General features: G+C 46.8%; 1 protein-coding gene across 1 annotated transcript in view; it reads right to left on the reverse strand.

Annotated features, from left to right (window-relative positions):
• LOC119111168 (larval cuticle protein 65Ag1-like) overlaps positions 1 to 19,932 on the reverse strand; it is a 46,609-nt gene that overhangs the window by 6,006 nt on the left and 20,671 nt on the right. The window contains exon 2 of the mRNA XM_037234994.1: positions 1,913 to 2,083. Coding sequence (XP_037090889.1) covers positions 1,913 to 2,083 — 171 coding nt within the window. The remainder of the gene's footprint in view (positions 1 to 1,912; positions 2,084 to 19,932) is intronic.

Raw genomic sequence — 19,932 nt, forward strand, 5'->3', positions numbered from 1 at the left:
TGCAGGGGATATGTACATAGGCTGTTACTTTTTTGCTTACCTGGAAACAAACATTGTGGTTAGATCAATGTGAGGACAAGGATTTTATGATCCACATTGTTTTCGCAGGACACGCTCTTCATGTCAATGCCATCCCATCTTAACGCCTCATTAAACTGACCCCGTGTTTCTATTTTCATTTGACGCCTCACCGGTGGAATGATGCGCAGAAGGCAGAAGGGAAGCACCTATGTACGGCATCCTCTATCTTCAGGTGTAAGAAATAGGAGGGGATGGGGTGAAGGAGGAATGGCACGTCTTCTTGATCACTATCGATGCTCTATTCTGACATGGAATCAGGCTAAGGTCAGTGAGGCTAGTCAGCAGTCAGTAAGGTAAGTCTACTCGTTACAAGCTGCACCAGCTACAATATCCACCAAAGGTTTCGAACGCAGGCTCCGGATCATTAGCTGTAAAAATGGCTGCATTCGACCGTGGACTCGGGCTGTTTGATGTTGCACAAATGGAGTAAAAAACTCGATTCAAGCTCAAAACACCAGGACGAGGACTCCAACTCGAAGTGAATTTATTGTAATATGACCCATAATGCAGTGTGCTTATTCAGAACAATGCAGATTCCATCATCCTCCCATGTCAGTTGCCCTTTGTGCACATCAAACCTTCAGCACGTTACAACATGATGTTATTTGCAGGCCGGAACAAAGCACTCACTTTTCAGTATTTTGTTCCAACAAGTCCTTTGGCTTCAATTCAAATACCGAGCCCACAACCGCCATGAAAACAAACCACGCCTTTACGTAAGTGTATTAATGAAGACTAGCATGCATCGCTCAGTCATCACAAGTTACTCATACGCGGCATTTGAGGAAACACCAAGGGTATCTGGAGGCGTGCAATACGACCGCAAGAAAGAGAGAAACACGAAAGTATGAAAAGGGTGTGTATATAATTTTCATCATCTCATTTCTTGCCAGACCTGAAGTTTAATCGCGTAGTCGGCATTAAACGCATTCGAATGTAGGAGCCCCACGTGCTGCACTCCACCTACAAACGTTAACCTGGGTTGATGTTACTATCAGAGGGCCTGAAAATGGATTCTCCTAGACGTATTGCTGCTGCTCTGCCCAGAACAGCTCGGGGTGTTCAATCCTCAGCTGTTCATACTCCGGGATCTGAGCGGGCGCCACCGGCAGGTGGGCGCCCTGCGGCTGGTAGCCTCCCTCGTCGGCCACGTAGCTGACTTGGTAGGTGTTGCCGTCATCGCCCACGAACTGGTAGTTGCCCTGCTGGGTGAGACTGCCGGTCTCTGGCTCAGGTCCAGGGTATACCTGACCTGTCTCAGCCACCTGCAAAAACAGAATGCACATGTATTATCAGTGAAGGCTGATCTCTGGGACTATGTGTTGCATAACCGCTGCTGCTGCATTACTAACGCACAAATGAAAAGGACACTGCCACAATAAAGTTAGAACCGATTCCATTTTGCATGTGAAGTGGGATATAATCACCATTAGCAATGTCAGTGGTCGTATCCTCTTACCCGTAAGTTTGGCAACCTTAAGTACCATAGCAACAAATGCAGGTCTAGCCCGTAGTCATGTGAAGTTTGCGACCTCTTTTCGATGACCCTCTCCATAAACGGCGCTGAAACGCTGATCTATTTGTAGTCGGCATTAAGGTCCTCAACCCAGGCGGGCAAGGAGCCATTCGGGTGCGAGATTTAGACCAACCGCACCCGGCTTGGTTGCGACTTACGTTACCCTCCTGGCTATCAAGTGCATGCCTGGCAATGTATATAAACGACTCCTTCCCTAATCGAAAGCATTTAGTCATGAAGTGTCAACGGCTCACCAGATGAGGAATCCAGTGTCATCATGTGAAATGAGTATAAATGAAATCCTCAAAAACTTACCGCCTGTCCGTTGTCCTGCTCGTAGCTGTACTCGTAGTTTCCAGTGTTGGGGTCCTGATCGAACCTCTGGCTGAGAATGCGGATCTCGGGCAGTCCAGACCTCACAAACTGATTAGCGTTGTAGTCTTGCGGAGCAGCCGCAGCCACAACCACCAGGGTAGCAAAGACGGGCTAGGGAATAGGCCAGTGCGTTAGCTGTGGCCGTTTTTACAATATATGTGAACCAAATTGGCAAGAAGAAAGTGTAATTCAGTGGCTCAACCAACGGAAGTCTCTCTCTACTAAATAACAAAGGGCATAATTGTTTCTGGCAATTAGGTTTTATCCACAAAGCTCCTTTCTTCCTGGTCTACTGACACGTGACTGCCCAAACATTTGCTACGCATTTGGAAGTTGCCGAACTTGCCTGGGTATGCAGGCAGTGATGGGAAAAACAGATAACTTGAAAGTTCTCGACTGGGCATGTTTCTGTAACACCGATGGAATTCCCTATGTTGAAGATACGTTAAACACTACGAGCAGTAGATTTTCCTGGGGCCACTCCAAAGTCACGTCTGCCTGTTTATCCTCTCGTTTGGTCGTCCGGTACATGGCCGCTGTTCGGACCACTACAGCACACACCACTCACCAGCTGCATGACTCTGTGGCGCTCAGATCTGTGGTGCTGGGACGGCTGCAGCAAGCGACTGATGCTGAGAGCTCCAGTTCCTGGCCTTATAAGCGGCGGCGGCGGCAGCGGCGCGGCCGCGCGGACGGTCTCCCCAGCCGTGCCGACCTTTCCCTGCCCCGACAGCCGACGGCGACCTTCACAGCTCTTGCCGCTGGCTAATGCCCACCCGCGAGATCGTCAGAGCCCCCTGCACGCCTTCGCGCATGCTCCCAGCAAGAGATGCCGATTGGACTGTAGATTAGAGGAATCCCAAAAAATTATGTTGGAGATTGGGCGGACATGCACAGAAATATTGAGGTTTTTTGGACAACCAATACTATTCCGTCTTGTGACATATTGGTATGCAGAATGCACCTGACTTACGGACAAAAATTTTAGTTATTTTCTTTGGAATAAAGTGAGGAAATGCATTGACAGGTGTGGCTTGGGTGATTGGTTGTATGTGGTAGTGGCCTCTTTTTTTGCTACGTAGACTAAACATACATGAACAACGTGATTTTTGGACGCTATTTGGTAAGCTTAGTAAGACCTCTCCTTAGCTGCTTGTACTTCAGGACCTGAACGGACGCCGCAGCAGGTGGGTGTGTTGCGTCGGTTGGGATTTTGCTGGTCCAGCTATAGACTTTGGACATGACCTTCTAGAAATCGGCACTTCTGTTCGCAGCGCAGGCGGCGGGTGCAACGATGGCTGGTGAAGCGCCGTCAGCGTGTAACGGTGTGACTTGCAGCCGCTCTCCGAGCTGTGGCAACCGACGCAGCTGTTGTTTGGCGTGATGTGACGTCATACTTGCAGACTGAGCAGACATATCGGGTTATGAAAGACGGCGGGCTTACGGTAAGGCGGTAATGAGTAGACGACGATTGCTCACGCGGCGTGTAGACGCTCATCAACTGTCGCCCATCCGGTTCCGCATTCCACCGTTAAACACAAAGAAGCATGCATGAGTAACCCGATCTCAAAGCAGAGGGTCACGGGCCGTTTGCCTCAGATCCCGGCCTGGAGCTACTCTGCGTGAATTCGAGATGATTTCGATCAGTACTCACCTCAGCATCATCGGAAAATGATAACAAATTTATTTAAGCCGCGTGTGCCGCTTATGACTGTTTCACAATAAGTAGGAGATCTTGCACTGAAGTGTACTATAGTGTGATTCCAAACTGATCAAATTGATTAATGTAAGCAATCAATTTAACCGCCAGGGGCAGATCCAGGGCCAGTGAGGGGAGGGGTTGAGTGCTTTACATAGGTTGTGCTAAACAAGCCACGTGGTTTAATCGTATTTGCACAGGTTGTCAAATGCTCCCAGCAATTTAATTTATTATTTTTTGCCACTTGCATGATGTACATCACACAGCGGCACGATTTTTCATCCGTTTTCAGGGATGCACAAAGGTGTTCCTCCGCAATACGGGAGGAGAATCAAATTCTTAAAGTCTTAGATACCAAGCTTCTTCCGTTTTATTGTTCCTATGCTACCACAATCAACCCTTTATTATAACAGATCTTGCATGCATCAAGCAATGAGTAATAGAAGAGGGTTCAGGGGTTAAACGTGAACAAAATATGTTGACTTGATATCTTGAGTGGCAAAAAATCAACACGTGCCTTCAATTTTACCGACGCTGTATAAAATAGCAATCAAAGGTCATCGCTTTTTAGTGTGCCTGAAAAAATAACACGCAACAACTTGAGTTTGGTCCATTTTCATCACGCTTAAGTTCTTGACGCTAACTGACCGTTTTAACCCCAAAACATTACACCCGCATCCCGCACCACGTGGGGACCTAAATTCCAACAACGTCCTGCCACTTCACAATAGTTAAGTTGCTTTGCGCAATGTTCTAAATCGCCTTTTCAATGTCTTTTATGTAACATGCCATTTAAATCCACCAAGCATCCAGCATCACGAAACATATTTCAAACCAACGTTTCCGTTTTTGAGTGCGCTATTGAGAACATGTTTTTAAATTTCGGTGTGCTAAACCAGAGTCCCCCCCCCCTTGCCAGCCAGTTGGAGCCCGTCCACGACAACAGTTGATTTCGGCCGGGCACGAAGCCAAAATTATCCCAGGAGGAGAGAAATGTCAATATTTTATAACATCCTGTAAATTTATGTAAGATTGCTCTGAAATCGTCCAGTACATAAGCTTCTTTGTTGAGGGGCGGTTGGAAAGTCCTCCGTGGTCTGTGTCTTTACGGCGTCTCTGATTTCAGTTGTGTTTCATCGTTGTTTTTGTTTGGGGGGGGGGGGGGGCTGAATAGTGTTGAAAAGGTGAAGATGTAGTAGTATCGGTCAGTAGAACTTCCTAAAGGTTATAAGCACCTGCTCGTTCTTCAATTGCCCGCTGCCTTTAGCTGGTTTCAGAAATCATTACACTAATAATCAGCACTCAGATGCAAGAAATTTCCCATTCGTTAAAATGGATCCACTCGATGAAATTCCAAGTCCAATACAGTGCGTGTTTACGAAGGATTTTTCTATTGCTCACCATAAAGCAGTTTTTCAGGATAAAGCAGTCTTGCTTCCTCTAACGCTAGGTCAACAATTGTATGAACCACATCATTGAAATTGACCATGCTCTTGATTCAATGTCACACTGTCTTTAAGCCCCATTTAACTGCCCTTTCTCCAGTTTGACGTCTTGTAAGTGAAATGATGGGCAGAAAGCAGAAGGGAAGGACAAATGTTCGGCGTTCACCATCTGCGGACGTAGTAGATATTTTCGGATGTAGTAGAAAGTAGTGTGTGTGTGTGTGTGTGTGTGTGCGTGTGTGCGTGCGTGCTTGCGTGCGTGTGTGTGTGGAGGGAATGGAGGCGTTTTTGGCTTCTACAGAAGCTTCATTTTAACAGTGAGTCTGACTTAAAGCAGGTCAGTTAGGCCAAGCATAACCATCCCGTTATAATTTTCATTATATGCAGCGTCCACATCCAGCATTATGATATGGAACTATCTTTGAGACTGATGGACCCGGGTTGAGACATTAGGATTCAAAACCGAACTCGGGAGCGGACTGAGTCTCTAACGAGTTGGACCCAGACTCTGACTCATGAGTCGTGAAAAATGACAGCAACTTGCCTCGGACTCGAACTGGTTAATGCTGCAAAAATGAGTCAGAAATTCGTTTAGAACTCAGAGCGCCTGGACTTGACCTCGGACTTGGCCTGAAATACTTGTACTCAGACGCATGTCTGCAATGCGCTTCGTCGGGAATTATGCAAAGATGATTATGCACCTCCGATCTCTTGGCTGCGCCATTTGTCCACGACTAACTCCCCACCCGGTACAACATGCTATTTGGAAGCCGGACGAAAAATTAACTTCGAAATGGTTGTTCCAAGAAACAGTTCCTATGCTGCAATATACATATACCCAGCCCATGACTGCTATGAAAACATGCCACGACCTGACGTACGTTTATTGATAAAGACTACCAAACATCGGCCAAAGTCATTGCGTGGTACTTATACCACACATTTAAGCAGAACAACAACGGTATTTGAAAGCGCACAGAACGACCACACAGATAATGGACGGCTTGTAAGCGTTTCACCCGCATGAAACACCATATCCAGTGAAATCAAAGAACATGAACAGGTACATCAAGTTTGTGTATAGAACTTCGAGCATCCCATGTCTTAGCAAACCTGGAGTTTGTTCGCGTAGTCGGCATTAAACGCATTTGAATGTAGCGAGCCCCTCCGTGCTGCACTCCACCTACAAACGTTTACTTGGGTTGATGTTACTATCAGATGGCCTGAACGACTAATGTTCCTAGACGTATTGCCTCTGCTCTGCCCAGAACAGCTCGGGGTGTTCAATCCTCAGCTGCTCGTACTCCGGAATCTGCGCGGGCGCCACCGGCAGGTGGGCGCCCTGCGGCTGGTAGCCTCCCTCGTCGGCCACGTAGCTGACTTGGTAGGTGTTGCCGTCATCGCCCACGAACTGGTAGTTGCCCTGCTGTGTGATGCTGCCGGTCTCTGGCTCAGGTCCAGGGTATACCTGACCTGTCTCGGCCGCCTACAAAGGAAGCATGCGCATGTGTGTTATCAATGAATTTTGCCCTCCAAGGCTATGCGTTGCATTGCTAACGCATAAGCTGGAAGACAGCTTCGGCATTGAAGGTAGAACCCATTCCCTTTTATATGAAGTGGGCTTTAATCGCCCATTCACGTAGTCAACCTTCGCATCATCTCACTCGTAAATATCCGCTGCCTAAGTTGCAAGATTCAGACCATGCAAACCCGCCTGGGTTGCGACTTAACGTTACACTGCTGACTATCAAATACAATCCTGCAATGCATGCAGATGACTCGCTACGTTAATAGAAAACATTTAGTCATGAAGATGAACAGTTCAACAGGTGAGCAATCCACAAGGCATAACGTGTAATGGGGAGGGATGAACTGCTCAAAAACTTACCGCCTGTCCGTTGTCCTGCTCGTAGATGTACTCGTAGTTTCCGGTGTTGGGATCCTGATCGAACCTCTGGCTGAGAATGCGGATCTCGGGCAGTCCAGACCTCACAAACTGATTGGCGTTGTAGTTTTGCGGAGCAGCCGCAGCCGCAGCCACCAGTGTAGCGAAGACGAACTGGCGAGAAGGCCAGCGCGTTAGCAGTGGCCATTCTTACAATATATGTGAACCAATTTGACAAGAAAAAAGCATCATTCAGTGAACAATCATAGGAACTTTTTCCCTTCTTATGAAGAAATGCTTAATGGCTGCTACCCTTTTTAAGCTACAAAAGCTGCCATTTCGTTGGCTATCAGCATAGGACTGCACAAATATTCTTACATATTTGGAATTCTCGGGACGTTCACAGGAACACGCAGTCAATTATTGAAAAGAACGACTCAGCTGGAAGTCATTGGCTGTGCGTGCTATTGTAGCGGTCATTCAATACCCTAGCCTGTAGACGCATTAAGCATTACGAGCAGCACCTTTGCATGTGACGAGCCCCATGCTTCATTTGCCTGTTTATCTTCTCGTTTGACCGCCGGGTACATGGCCGCTGTTCGGGCCACTACAGTACACACCACTCACCAGCTGCATGGCTCTGTGATGCTCAGATCTGTGGTGCTGGGACGGCTGCAGCAAGCGACTGATGCCGAGAGCTCCAGCTCCGGGCCTTATAAGCGACGGCAGCGGCGAGGCCGCGCGGGCGGGCTACCCCGCCGTGCCGACCGCTACCTGCCCCGCCAGCCGACGGTGACCTTGTCAGTGCTTATTGCCGCCTAGTTGCCCACCCACGAGATCGTCCGAGCTCCGCAAAGGCCTGCACCTTCGTCCAGGTAGGAGTACCGGTTTGATTACAAATCTTATCGAGTTCAGAAATTTCCAAAGTCCAAGTTGGAAATTCCACAAACGGGGGCAGAAAACTGTTTTTTGGACGGACGGTGCCATTCTTTCGTGTGGCAAATTGGTACACATGATGCACAATGTACCTCATGAGATGTACGTTGTACGTCTCTCACCAACGACCACCTACTTTCGTTTTACTTGATTCAAGTGACAGCACCCGTCCCAGCAGCTCAGTTTTTTTTTTACAGCGCCTGACTTTCCATTCACCCCCAGTTGCAGGGTGGGTTTGAGTGACTTTCGGGGTTTGCTTTTTGTTGGATAGCCTGTAGGCGGTGGTAGCAGCCGCGCTAAAGGTTCGGCACAGGGACGTAGTAACTGCCTCCTCCCCCCACCCGATACCCATGTTCTTTACTTGAGTGTCGTAGGTGTTTACTTTAGATTTCTTACGATGATGCCGACTGAGTTCCGGCCCCACCACATTAAGAACGTCATGATAACGTCCGTGGTTGGGTGACGTCAGAGGATAGGACGAACCGTCTAAAGAATCTAATGACCAACGAGTCTATCGAATCGAAGTCGAAATAATTAATTCGATAGACATTGGTTTCGGAGTCGCATTCAGCTTGAAGACATGAAAATCAAGGCTTGGAGACAGACTTTATCTATGAAAAAGTTGAAATTGGGAATTCCCGATGACGATGCAATACGACTTTGCGCGTGTCTTTGTCTTGTTGAATTCCTATCCAGCGTCAGACATGGCAAAGCTTGCATAAAGTTCATGTACTGGTGTAAGACGTAATAGTATCCGCCAGTAGCTGTGTGGAGGTAAAGACTGCATTATTCTCCAGGATGAAACAATTTTATTTAGAAAGGGTTTCATCATGCGTATGTGGATTCATTGACTCATTTTGAGATGCGGGTGGTCTTTGGTTTTTGCAAAATTATTACAGCCGTGGGGTTTTCATCACGCCGCATCTGACAGATTTGGTGTGCGAAAAGAAAATGATCGCCAATGGGAGTCTCAGTAGTTTTGTTTTGTTTCTTTGTTTTTGCGTCTACGACCTGCTCGTTAAGCCGTAGCCGAATGGGCCTTTTGATTTGCCAGTATAAGTTTAACTTTCGTCCGTACCCTCACATCTCAAATACGTTTTTAAATACACAACACCAGGCGTCAACATTTACCTTGTAAACCAGACCTACACGCATTACAAGTTAGGTTACCGGACGGACAAACACGTGGTGAGAAAAATGACCAGATTAGAACGCGTTTCAAAGTATTTTGGTTTTGTCATGCTGAAATAACATTAAGGCTAAATTTTTTGGCAACTAATTTTATCTTGCATATGCCAAAACTGACTTTATTTTTGCACGCATTTTCAACCAAATATGGTAACGTACCATAGTAGTTTAAGGTCTTTATCTCACTGGTGTCGATGGTGTGCCTGCTGATGTTGACGATGTTGCTGTTGATGATGATGATGATGTTCCCGCTGCTGTCGTGTGTCACGGCGCTGTTTTTCCAGTCAATGTTATGTGACTTGTCGGTGAAGGCGACGTAGAAGTTGTTTGGAGTAGCCGTTTGCTTCGAACAGGTTTTGTGTTTTTTTTAACATGAGAGGTCATTTCCAGAGGCATTCAACAATATTTTCATGGCACGTCGAGATTCGGAACAGATGACTGCCTTTCTTGTCGACATAGGATGAGTTGCTGTGTGGTAGACAGCGATCCCGGAGTGGCTAGGCTTCATGCGAAGTTTTGTTGACAATTTGAAACTTTGATTTGCTGTCACGAGTGTATCCAGAAATGCAAGCTGTCCGGACGTATGTGTGTCTACTGAGGTAAATTTCATGCTGTTATTGAGAGATTTAAGGTATTTGATAAAGTCTATCAGCTCAGTGTGAGTGTCAGTCCAGACCCCTATAGGATCGTCAATGTGTCGGGCGTGAAAATCAGGTATTAGGCTTGCGTTCTTAATGGCAACTTGTTTCAATTTGTGTGTTAAGATTATTGCAACTAAAGAAGCCACTTTGTTGTCCATGGCAATGCCGAATTGCTCTTGATATTGTTCGTTGTCAAATCTGAAGGTGTTTTTGAAAACCGTGCGTAAGAAGTCCTGTGAATTTTGCAGGTGTGAGACCACAAAGGTCAATGTCCTTATGGTGTTGGCAAATAAGGTCAATGACCGCCGATAACGCCTCCACCAGCGGTGTGCTACAAGATAGGATGACAGCATCGATATTGAAAACTGTGGTGTTCCGTCGAAGTTGGTCGCCAGGAAACTAATGTTTGAGTCATGTCAGGCATTCTTATGTGTTTTTTTTTTTAGACGAGCCGTTATGAAGGTGAGAAGTTGATTTAGGATCTGGTCTAAGAGCAAAGACTTTTTCAGTCGGACCACCATAAACAGACACAATATGCCGGAGGGATGCTCCTGCCTTACGGTCCTTTGGTAGCCCATAGAAAGCTGGTGTTGTAGAGTTGGTGGGTAGAAGGTCCTCACAATTGAATCGTGACGCTTGTTTTTAGAGGTGAATAACTGTCTGTTTAGCTTCATCTTAAATCTTCGTTGTTGGGTTCTTGGGCAGTTTTTGGTAGTATTTTCGCCCGCGGGAGATCGTCAAGATCGTTTACACTGTCCATGGCGGGCACTGAAACGTTCATCTATTTGGAGCCGGGTTTGAGCCCCCAACCCAGGCGGACAAGGCATGATCCAGGTGCAAGACTCCGACCAATAGCACCTGGCTGGGTTGAGACTTAACCTTATACAGCTGGCCATCAAGTACAACCCTGGCAATGTGTACGGGAGGCTACCTAATTTAAGGCATTTGCTACCTAATGCTAGGCGTTAATCAAAGGCATTTTGTCATGACTTGTCAAATGTTCACGAGATGAGCAATGCGCTCAGCACGGTGTTAAGTGAGCACGGATGAACTCCTGAAAAGCTTACCGCCTGGCCGTTGTCCTGTTCGTAGCTGTACTCGTAGCTTCCAGTGTTGGGATCCTGATCGAACCTCTGGCTGAGAATGCGGATCTCGGGCAGTCCAGACCTCACATACTGATAAGCATTGTAGTTTTGCGGAGCAGCCGCAGCCACAACCACCAGTGCAGCGAAGACGAACTGGCGAGAAGGCCAGCGGATTAGCAGTGGTCATTCTTACGATATATGTGCACCAGCTTGACAAGAAAAAAGCTTCATTCAGTGGCTGAAACAAAGCGAATTTATCCATACTTATGAACAAATGTTGTAATTGCTTCTTGCATGTTTGAATCCCCTCAAAGCTGCTCTTTTCATTGTCTGTTAACTTTGTATTGTACAAGTATCTTACACCTTGGGATGTTCTGAAACTTTTCCAGCAACCCGCAGTCCATAAATAGAAAAACCAGCTCATTGGAAGTCCTGGGCTGCGCAAATCAGTAGAGCGATCATGAAATACCAAAATAATGATATATCATATAATAATAATAATACAGCACGTTGATGTATTGAACATTACGAGCAGCATGTTTGCGTGGAACGACCCCCATGCTTCATCTGCCTGGTTATCCTCTCGTTTGGCCGCCCGCTGCATGGCCGCTGTTCGGGCGACTACAGCACACACCACTCACCAGCTGCATGGATCTGTGGTGCTCAGATCTGTGGTGCTGGGACGGCTGCAGCAACTGACTGATGCTGAGACTCAAGCTCCTACAGCTCGTAGGTGACTTTATTTGACCTTTAGAACGTCATGTTGACCAAAAACATACCAAACTGCTTTGATTTTTGCATTTGAATAAAGGTAAGTCTTACGCTCGACGGAATGTTACTAACAAGAAAACTGTTGACCAGGGTTATTTTAGGTCGGTCACCTATTCTAAGTTTAACAAAAGCCACGAAAGCTGCATAATGCAGTTCGTGTTATTAATAAACCAAAATGAGCACCACAAACTATCCTGCAAGCTCCAAAGTAAAAAAGATTGGTTTTGACTTTATCTAATCTTCATAACTGATCCTAGGTCAATAAAGTTTCCTGGTTCAGCTGATGCGTTGCTTAAGAAACTATCTCATAGATGTATGGTTTCATCCAGCACTCTGTTGTTGCATCATAGAGAACGGTTCCAATGAAATTGTCTTCCCTGAATGCATGGCGTGCCTTTGACCTCCCGTAGGTCAGCAACGTTATGTGTGGATACTTATATGCTGAATAGTGTTGGGTAGGTGATATAAAACGTAGGAGTATCGGCCAGGAAAACTTTGCAAAGATTATGAGCACGTGCGCACTTTGATTTCAGGGGAGTATTTCTCATTTTTATGACATTTTGAATTGAAATAGGCATCTTGAAGATCAATCGGTGCAGTTCACAGCCCAGCCCTTCTTCAGACCCAAATCCCTCTAGTTTCTGAGCTACACGCCCGCGAAGATGGGAGGACTTTTGCGGGGAGAGTATTTCAATGTCACCTTGGCATTCATAACGTCATGATCACGTCACTCAAATGTTGCAATTCCATGACCCATGCGACGATCGGGCTGATAACAGAATTGTCGAGCCATTCACATTTCCTACACTTGAGGTTTAATAACCAGAACTCAGGTGCAGGGATATGGAAATAACCTGTTTTTTATTGCTTGCCTTGAAATTAACATTATGTTTGGGTTAACGTCAGGACAAGGATTTTATAACCCACAATATGTTGGCAGGGAATGCTCTTGATATTAATGCCACCTTGACTTTATGCCTCATTAAACTGACCCTATGTCTTTCCATTTGACGTCCTACCGGTGGAATGATGCGCAGAAAGCAAAAGGGAAGCACCTATGTACGGCAATCGCTGTTTTCAGTTGTAGGAATTAGGAGTGGAATGGACGTATGGTAGGAATGACACATCTTCTTGACCACTATGGGGGCCCCATAGTGGCAGAGTTAGAATCAGGCTAAGGTCAGTTGGGTCACATGTATGTCTACTTGTTATAAGCTCTATAAGCTACAATATCCACCGAAGGTTTTGAACGCAGACTCCAAATCATTAGCTGTAAAAATCACTGCAGTTGACCGTGGACTCGGGCTGTTTAATGTTGCACAAATAAAGTAAAACACTCGATTCAAGCTCCGAACACCAGGACTCGGACTCTGCCTTGAACTAAATGTCTTGTACCATGACCCATAGTGCAGTGTGCTTCTTCAGAACAATGGAACTTCCATCATCCTTCCATGTCTGATGCCTTTGTGCACATCAAACCTTCAGCACGTCAAAACATGGTGTTATTTGCAGGCTGGAACAAAGCACTCACTTTTCAGTGTTCTGCTCAAACAAGCCCTTCCGCTTCAATTGAAAAGTTGAGCCCGTGGCGGCCACGAAAACACGTCACGTCTTTACGTAACTGTATTGATAACAACTAACATGCATCACACAAAGACATCACACAGTACTCATTCACGGCATTTGATGAGACACCAAGGGAACCTGCAGGCGTACGATATAACCGCAAAGAAGAGAGCCGCACGAATGTAAGAAAAGGATGTGTATGTGATTTCCATTATCTGATTTCTTAGCAAAGCTTGTGTTTGTTCGCGTAGTCGGCATTAAACGCATTTAAATGTAGCGAGCCCCTCGGTGCTGCACTCCACCTACAAACGTTAACCTGGGTTGATGATGATATTAGAGGGCCTGAACGACTGATGTTCCTAGACGTATTGCTGCTGCTCTGCCCAGAACAGCTCGGGGTGTTCAATCCTCAGCTGTTCGTACTCCGGAATCTGCGCGGGCGCCACCGGCAGGTGGGCGCCCTGTGGCTGGTAGCCTCCCTCGTCGGCCACGTAGCTGACCTGGTAGGTGTTGCCGTCATCGCCCACGAACTGGTAGTTGCCCTGCTGGGTGAGGCTGCCGGTCTCTGGCTCAGGTCCAGGGTACACCTGACCTGTCTCAGCCGCCTGCAAAATCAGAATGCATATTATGCCCTATGAGTGAAGGCTGATCCCTAGAACTATGTGCTGCAAAACCGACGCACAAACGAAAAAGACACTGCCACAATAAAGTTAGAACCAATGGCTTTCTTCATGTGAAATGTGATTTATGCACCGATTATGAAAGCCAGTCTTCGTATCCCCGTACCCAGAAGCATGTACAGCATGAAGTGCAAGACTCAGACCAACCGCATCCGGCTTGGCTGCGACTTATGTTACCCTCCTGACTAACAAGTATATCCCTGGCAATGTATACGGATGACTCGCTCCCTAATCAAACGCATATAGTCATAACGCGCCAACAGTTCACCGGACGGGGGATCCAGTGTCATGTGAAATGAGAATAATAAAATCCTTAAAAACTTACCGCCTGTCCGTTGTCCTGCTCGTAGCTGTACTCGTAACTCCCAGTATTGGGATCCTGGTCGAACCTCTGGCTAAGAATGCGGATCTCGGGCAGTCCAGACCTCACAAGCTCATTAGCGTTGTAGTTTTGCGGAGCAGCCGCAGCCGCAACCACCAGTGTAGCAAAGACGAGCTAGGGAAAAGGCCGGTGCGTTAGTTAGGACAATGCCTGCAATATATGTGCACCATTTCGACAAGAAAAACGTGTGATTCAGGAGTTTAACCAAAGTAAATGCCTCACTACCAATTTAGCAAATACGTAATTGCTTCTGGCAGTTACTTTTAATCCACAAAACTTCCGTCTTTATTGTCTACTATTACGTGATTGCTCAAACAGTTGTTACGCATTTGGAAGTTCCCGAACTTGCCTGAGTATCAAGTCTGTGATTGGCAAGAACAGATCATTTGAAACTCCTCGACTGAGCATGTTTCTGTAACAATAATGGAATTCCCTATCCTGAAGATGCGTTAGCCACTACGGGTATCAGATTGTCTTGGGGCCAGCCTAAGGCCACATTTGCCTGGTTATCCTCTCGTTCGGCCTCCCGGTACATGACCGCTGTTCAGGCGACTACAGCACACACCACTCACCAGCTGCATGGTTCTGTGGTGCTCAGATCTGTGGTGCTCGGTCGGCTGCAGCAAGCGACTGATGCTGAGAGCTCCAGCTCCGCGCCTTATAAGCGGCGGTAGCGGCGAGGTTGCGCGGGCGGGCTCCCCTGCCGTGCCGACCTTTCCCTGCCCCGACAGCCGACGTCGACCTTCACAGCGCTTGCTGCCGGCTGATTGCCCACCCGCGAGATCGTACGAGCTCAGTGCACACCTCCCCGCATGCTCCCAGAAACAGGTGCCGATTGGATTATAAAGTTGAGGTATCTAAAAAAATTTCGTTGGAAATTGGACGGACATGCATACATAGATTCGGAACTTTTTGGATAGTCGATATCATTCTGTCGTGTCGCATATTGATATGCAGGATGCACCTCGCTCGCAGACGATAATTTTAGTTTTAACATTCGAATAAAGTGAAGGAATGCATTGAGAGGTGTGGCTTGAGTTATTGGTTATATGTGGTAGTGGTTTTATGCTTTTGAGGTGGATTGAGAATATATGAACAAATGGATTTTTGGACGCATTTTGGTGAGCTTAGGGTGGTCTTTCTTTAGCTGCTTCTACTTCAGGACCTGAACGGGTACCCGCAGCAGGTGGGTGTCTTGCGGTGGTTGGATTTTTGCCGTTCCGACCATCGACATTGGACAAGACCTTCTATAAATCGGCACTTCTCTTCCTAGTGCAGTCAGCGGGTGCAAAGATGGTTAGCGAAGCGCCGTCAGCGTGTGATGGCGTGACTTACAGCTGCTCTCCGAGCTGTCGCAACCGACGCAGCTGTTGTTGGTGTGATGTGACGTCATACTCGCACACTGAGCACACACATCAGGGTATGGAAGACAGCAGGTTTACGGTAAGACGGTAATGAGTGGACGACGATTGCTCACGTGGCGTGTGATTGCTCATCAACTGTCGCCCATCCGGTTCCGCATTCCACCGTTAAACGCAAAGAAGCGAGCATGAGTAACCCGACCTCAAAACAGAAGGTCACGGCCCGTCTGCTTCAGATCCCAGCGTAGAGGTACTCTGTGTGAATTTGAGATGATTTCTATCAGTACTCACCTCAGCGTCATCGGATGACGATAAAATCTATTATTTAAGCCGAGTGTACCGCTCATGACTATCTCACAATATGTAGGAGATCATGTACTGAAGTGTACTATTGTGCTATTCCAAACTGATCAAACTGAGTAATGAAAGTTTTGAATTTTAACCGCCAGAGGTAAATCCAGGACCAGTGAGGGAAGGGGTTGAGTGCTTTACATAGGCTAAACAAGTTACGTGCTGTAGTCGTATTTGCACGGGCTGCCAAATGCTTCCAAGCAATTAAATGCATGCTAGCAACACATCATAAGATAAAAGTGAACTTCAGCCGTTGTTGCTTACAGTTACACCAACATGAAGCACGGTCACGTTTTTTATGATTTTTTTTTGCCACTTTCATGATGTGCATCACACAGTGGCACGATTTTTGATTCGTTTTCAGGAGTGCAAGAAAATGTTACTGAGCAATACAAGAGGAGAGGCACGTACTTAAAGTCTTAGATGCCGAGCTTATACCGTTTGTTTGTTCCTGTGCTACGACCATCAACCCTTTCTTCTAACATGACCTCGCATGCATCAAGGAATGAGCAACAGAAGCGGAGCCAGGAGCCAAACTTGAAGAAAATGTATTGACTTGATACCTTGAGTGGCAAAAAATCGACACTTGCCCACAGTTTACCGACGTTGTGAGAAAAAAAAACGAATTGTCATCGCTTTTTAGTATGACCGAAATAATAAGGCACAACTTGAGTTTTATCCACTGTCATCCTGCTCAAGTTATTGACGCTGATTAACCCTTGTAACCCCAAAACGATACACCCGCATCCCACACCATTTGCGGACCCAAATTCCAAAGACGTCCTGCCACTTCACAACAGTCAATGTGCTTTGCGCAATGCACTAAATCGCCATTTCGATGTCTTTTATGTAACATGCCATTTAAACCCACCAAACACCCAGCATCACGAAATATATTTCAAATCCATGTTTCCCTTTTTGAGTGCGCTATTGAGGACATGTTTCTCAATTTCGGTGTGCTAAACTAGAGTTCCTCCCTGCCAGCCAGTTGAAGCCCGTCAACAACAATTGATTTCGGCCGCGCACGAAGCCAAAATTCAGTTCAGGGGGAGACAAATGTCACTTTTTTCTAACATCCTGTAAATTTGTATAAGATTGTTCTGAAATCGTCCAGTATATAAGCTTACTTGTTCAGGGACGGTGGGAAAGTCCTCTGTGGTTCTTCTCTTCACGGCGTCCCCGATTTCAACTGGGTTTCATCGTTTTTTTTGGGGGGGAGGGGGTGAATAGTGTTGAAAAGGTGAAGATGTAGTAGTATCGGTGAGTAAAACTTCCTAAAGGTTATAAGCACGTGCTCGCTATTTCATTGCCCGTTGCCTTTAGCTGGTACCCAGGAATCAGGACACTTATAATTAGTACTTAGATGCAGGTAATTTGCCATTAAAAGGTATCCACGCGATGAAATGCAAAGTCCAATACAGCAGGTATATGCAGATGCTTTTTATATTGCTCACCCGGAAACAGCAATTTTGGTTCGCCTAACGCTAGGTTAAGAATTGCATGAACCACATCATTGACGATGGGCATGCTGTTGATATCAATGCCACACTGTCTTTAAGCTCCATTTAACTGCCCTTTTTCCCGTTTGACGTCTCGCAGGTGAAATGATGTTTCTGGTGTAACGGAAAGGAAACGTGTGTGTGCGTGTGTGTGTGTGTGTGTGTGTGTGTGTGTGTGTGTGTGTGTGTGTGTGTGTGTGTGTGTGTGTGTGTGTGTGTGTGTGTGTGTGTGTGCGTGTGTGTGTGTGTGTGTGTGCGTGCGTGCGTGCGTGCGTGCGTACGTGCGTGTGTGCGTGTGTGGAGGGATCGCAAACGTTCTTGGTTTCTATCGGAGCTCCATTTCAACATTGAGTTTGACTTAAAACAAGGTCAGTGAGACCAAGCATAGCCATCCCACAATAATTTTCGTCATGTGCAATGTCCACCTCCAGCATTATGATGTGGAACTAACTTTGCAGCTGATGGACCCGGGTTGAAACTTTAGGGCTCAAAACCAAACTCGAAAGCGGACTGAGTCTCTAACGGGTCAGACGCAGACTCAGACTCATAAGTCGTGAAAAATGACTGCATTTTACTTCGGACTCGGCCTGGATAATGTTGCAGAAAGGAGTCAGAAATTCGATTAAGACTCAGAGTGCCTGGACTTCACCTCGGACTTGGCCTGAAATCCTTGCACCCAGACGCATGCCTGCAATGTGCTTCGTTGGAAATTGTGCAAAGTTGATTATGCACCTTCGATCTCTTGGCTGCGCCATTTGTGCACGACCAACAATACAAAATGCTATTTGGAAGCCGGAGTCAAAATTGACTTCGAAATGATTTGTTCCAAGAACCAGTTCCTATGCTGCAACATACATACCGAGCCCAGGACTGCCATGAAAACAGGCCACGACCTGACGTACGTTTATTGATAAAGACTGGCATACACCGGCCAAAGTCATTGCACGGTACATTATACCAGACATTTAAGCAGAACAAGAACGGTATTTGTAGGCGCACAGAACGACCACACAGGTATCGGCGGCTTGTAAGCGTTTCACCGCATAACATATCATATCCAGTGAAATCAAAGAATATGAACAGGTACACCAAGGCTGTGTATAGAAGTTCCATTATCCCACGTCTTAGCAAACCTGAAGTTTGTTCGCGTAGTCGGCATTAAACGCATTTGATTGTAGCGAGCCTCTCCGTGCTGCACTCCACGTACAAACGTTAACTTGGGTTGCTGTTACTATCAGAGGATCTGAACAAGCGATGTTCCTAGACGTATTGCCTCTGCTCTGCCCAGAACAGCTCGGGGTGTTCAATCCTCAGCTGTTCGTACTCCGGGATCTGGGCGGGCGCCACCGGCAGGTGGGCGCCCTGCGGCTGGTAGCCTCCCTCGTCGGCCACGTAGCTGACTTGGTAGGTGTTGCCGTCATCGCCCACGAACTGGTAGTTGCCCTGCTGGGTGAGGCTGCCGGTCTCTGGCACAGGTCCAGGGTACACCTGACCTGTCTCAGCCACCTGCAAAGGAAGCATGCACATGTGTGTTATCACTGAATTCTGACCTCCAACCTCCAAGACTATGTGCTGCATTACTAAGACATAAGATGGAGGACAGCTTCGGCATTGAAGGTAGAACCCATTTTATTCTATGTGAAGTGGGCTTTAATCACCCATTCACATAATTAGCCTTCGTATCCTCTCCCTCGTAAGTATCGACTGTTTAAATTGCAAGATTCAGACCATCCAAACCATCCGGCTGGGCTGCGACTTAACGTTACACTGCTGACTATCAAATACAATCTTAATCGAAGGCATGTAGTCATGAAGATGAACAGGTCACCAGATTAGCAATCCACAAGGCATTACGCGTTATGAGGAGGGATGAACTGCTCACCGCCTGTCCGTTATCTTGCTCGTAGCTGTACTCGTAGTTTCCAGTGTTTGGGTCCTGATCGAACCTCTGGCTGAGAATACGGATCTCGGGCAGTCCAGACCTCACAAACTGATTAGCGTTGTAGTTTTGCGGAGCAGTCACAGCTGCAGCCACCAGTGTAGCGAAGACGAACTAGGGAGAAGGCCAGCGCATCAGCTGGGGCAGTGCTTGCAATATATGTGCACCATTTTGACAAGAAAAAAGGATCATTCAGTGAACAATCATAGGAACTTGATCCCTACTTATGAGCAAATGCTTCTTGGCTGCCACCCTTTTTAAGCTACAAAAGCTGCCTTTTCGTTGGCTATCAGCATAAGACCGCGCAAATATTCTTGCACCTTTGGAATTCTTGGAACGTTTCCAGGAACACTCAGCCAATTATTGAAAAGAACCAATCATTTGGAAGTCCTTGGCTGTGCATGCTATTGTAGCGATCATTCAATACCCTAGCCTGTAGATGCATTCAACACTACGAGCAGCATCTTTCCGTGGAACGACCCGCATACTTCATCTGCCTGTTTATCTTCTCGTTCGGCCGCCCGGTACACGG

The sequence above is a fragment of the Pollicipes pollicipes genome, unplaced genomic scaffold, assembly GCF_011947565.3.
Source record: "Pollicipes pollicipes isolate AB1234 unplaced genomic scaffold, Ppol_2.1 Scaffold_7261;HRSCAF=8764_pilon_pilon_pilon, whole genome shotgun sequence".
NCBI classification, from domain to species: domain Eukaryota; kingdom Metazoa; phylum Arthropoda; class Thecostraca; order Pollicipedomorpha; family Pollicipedidae; genus Pollicipes; species Pollicipes pollicipes.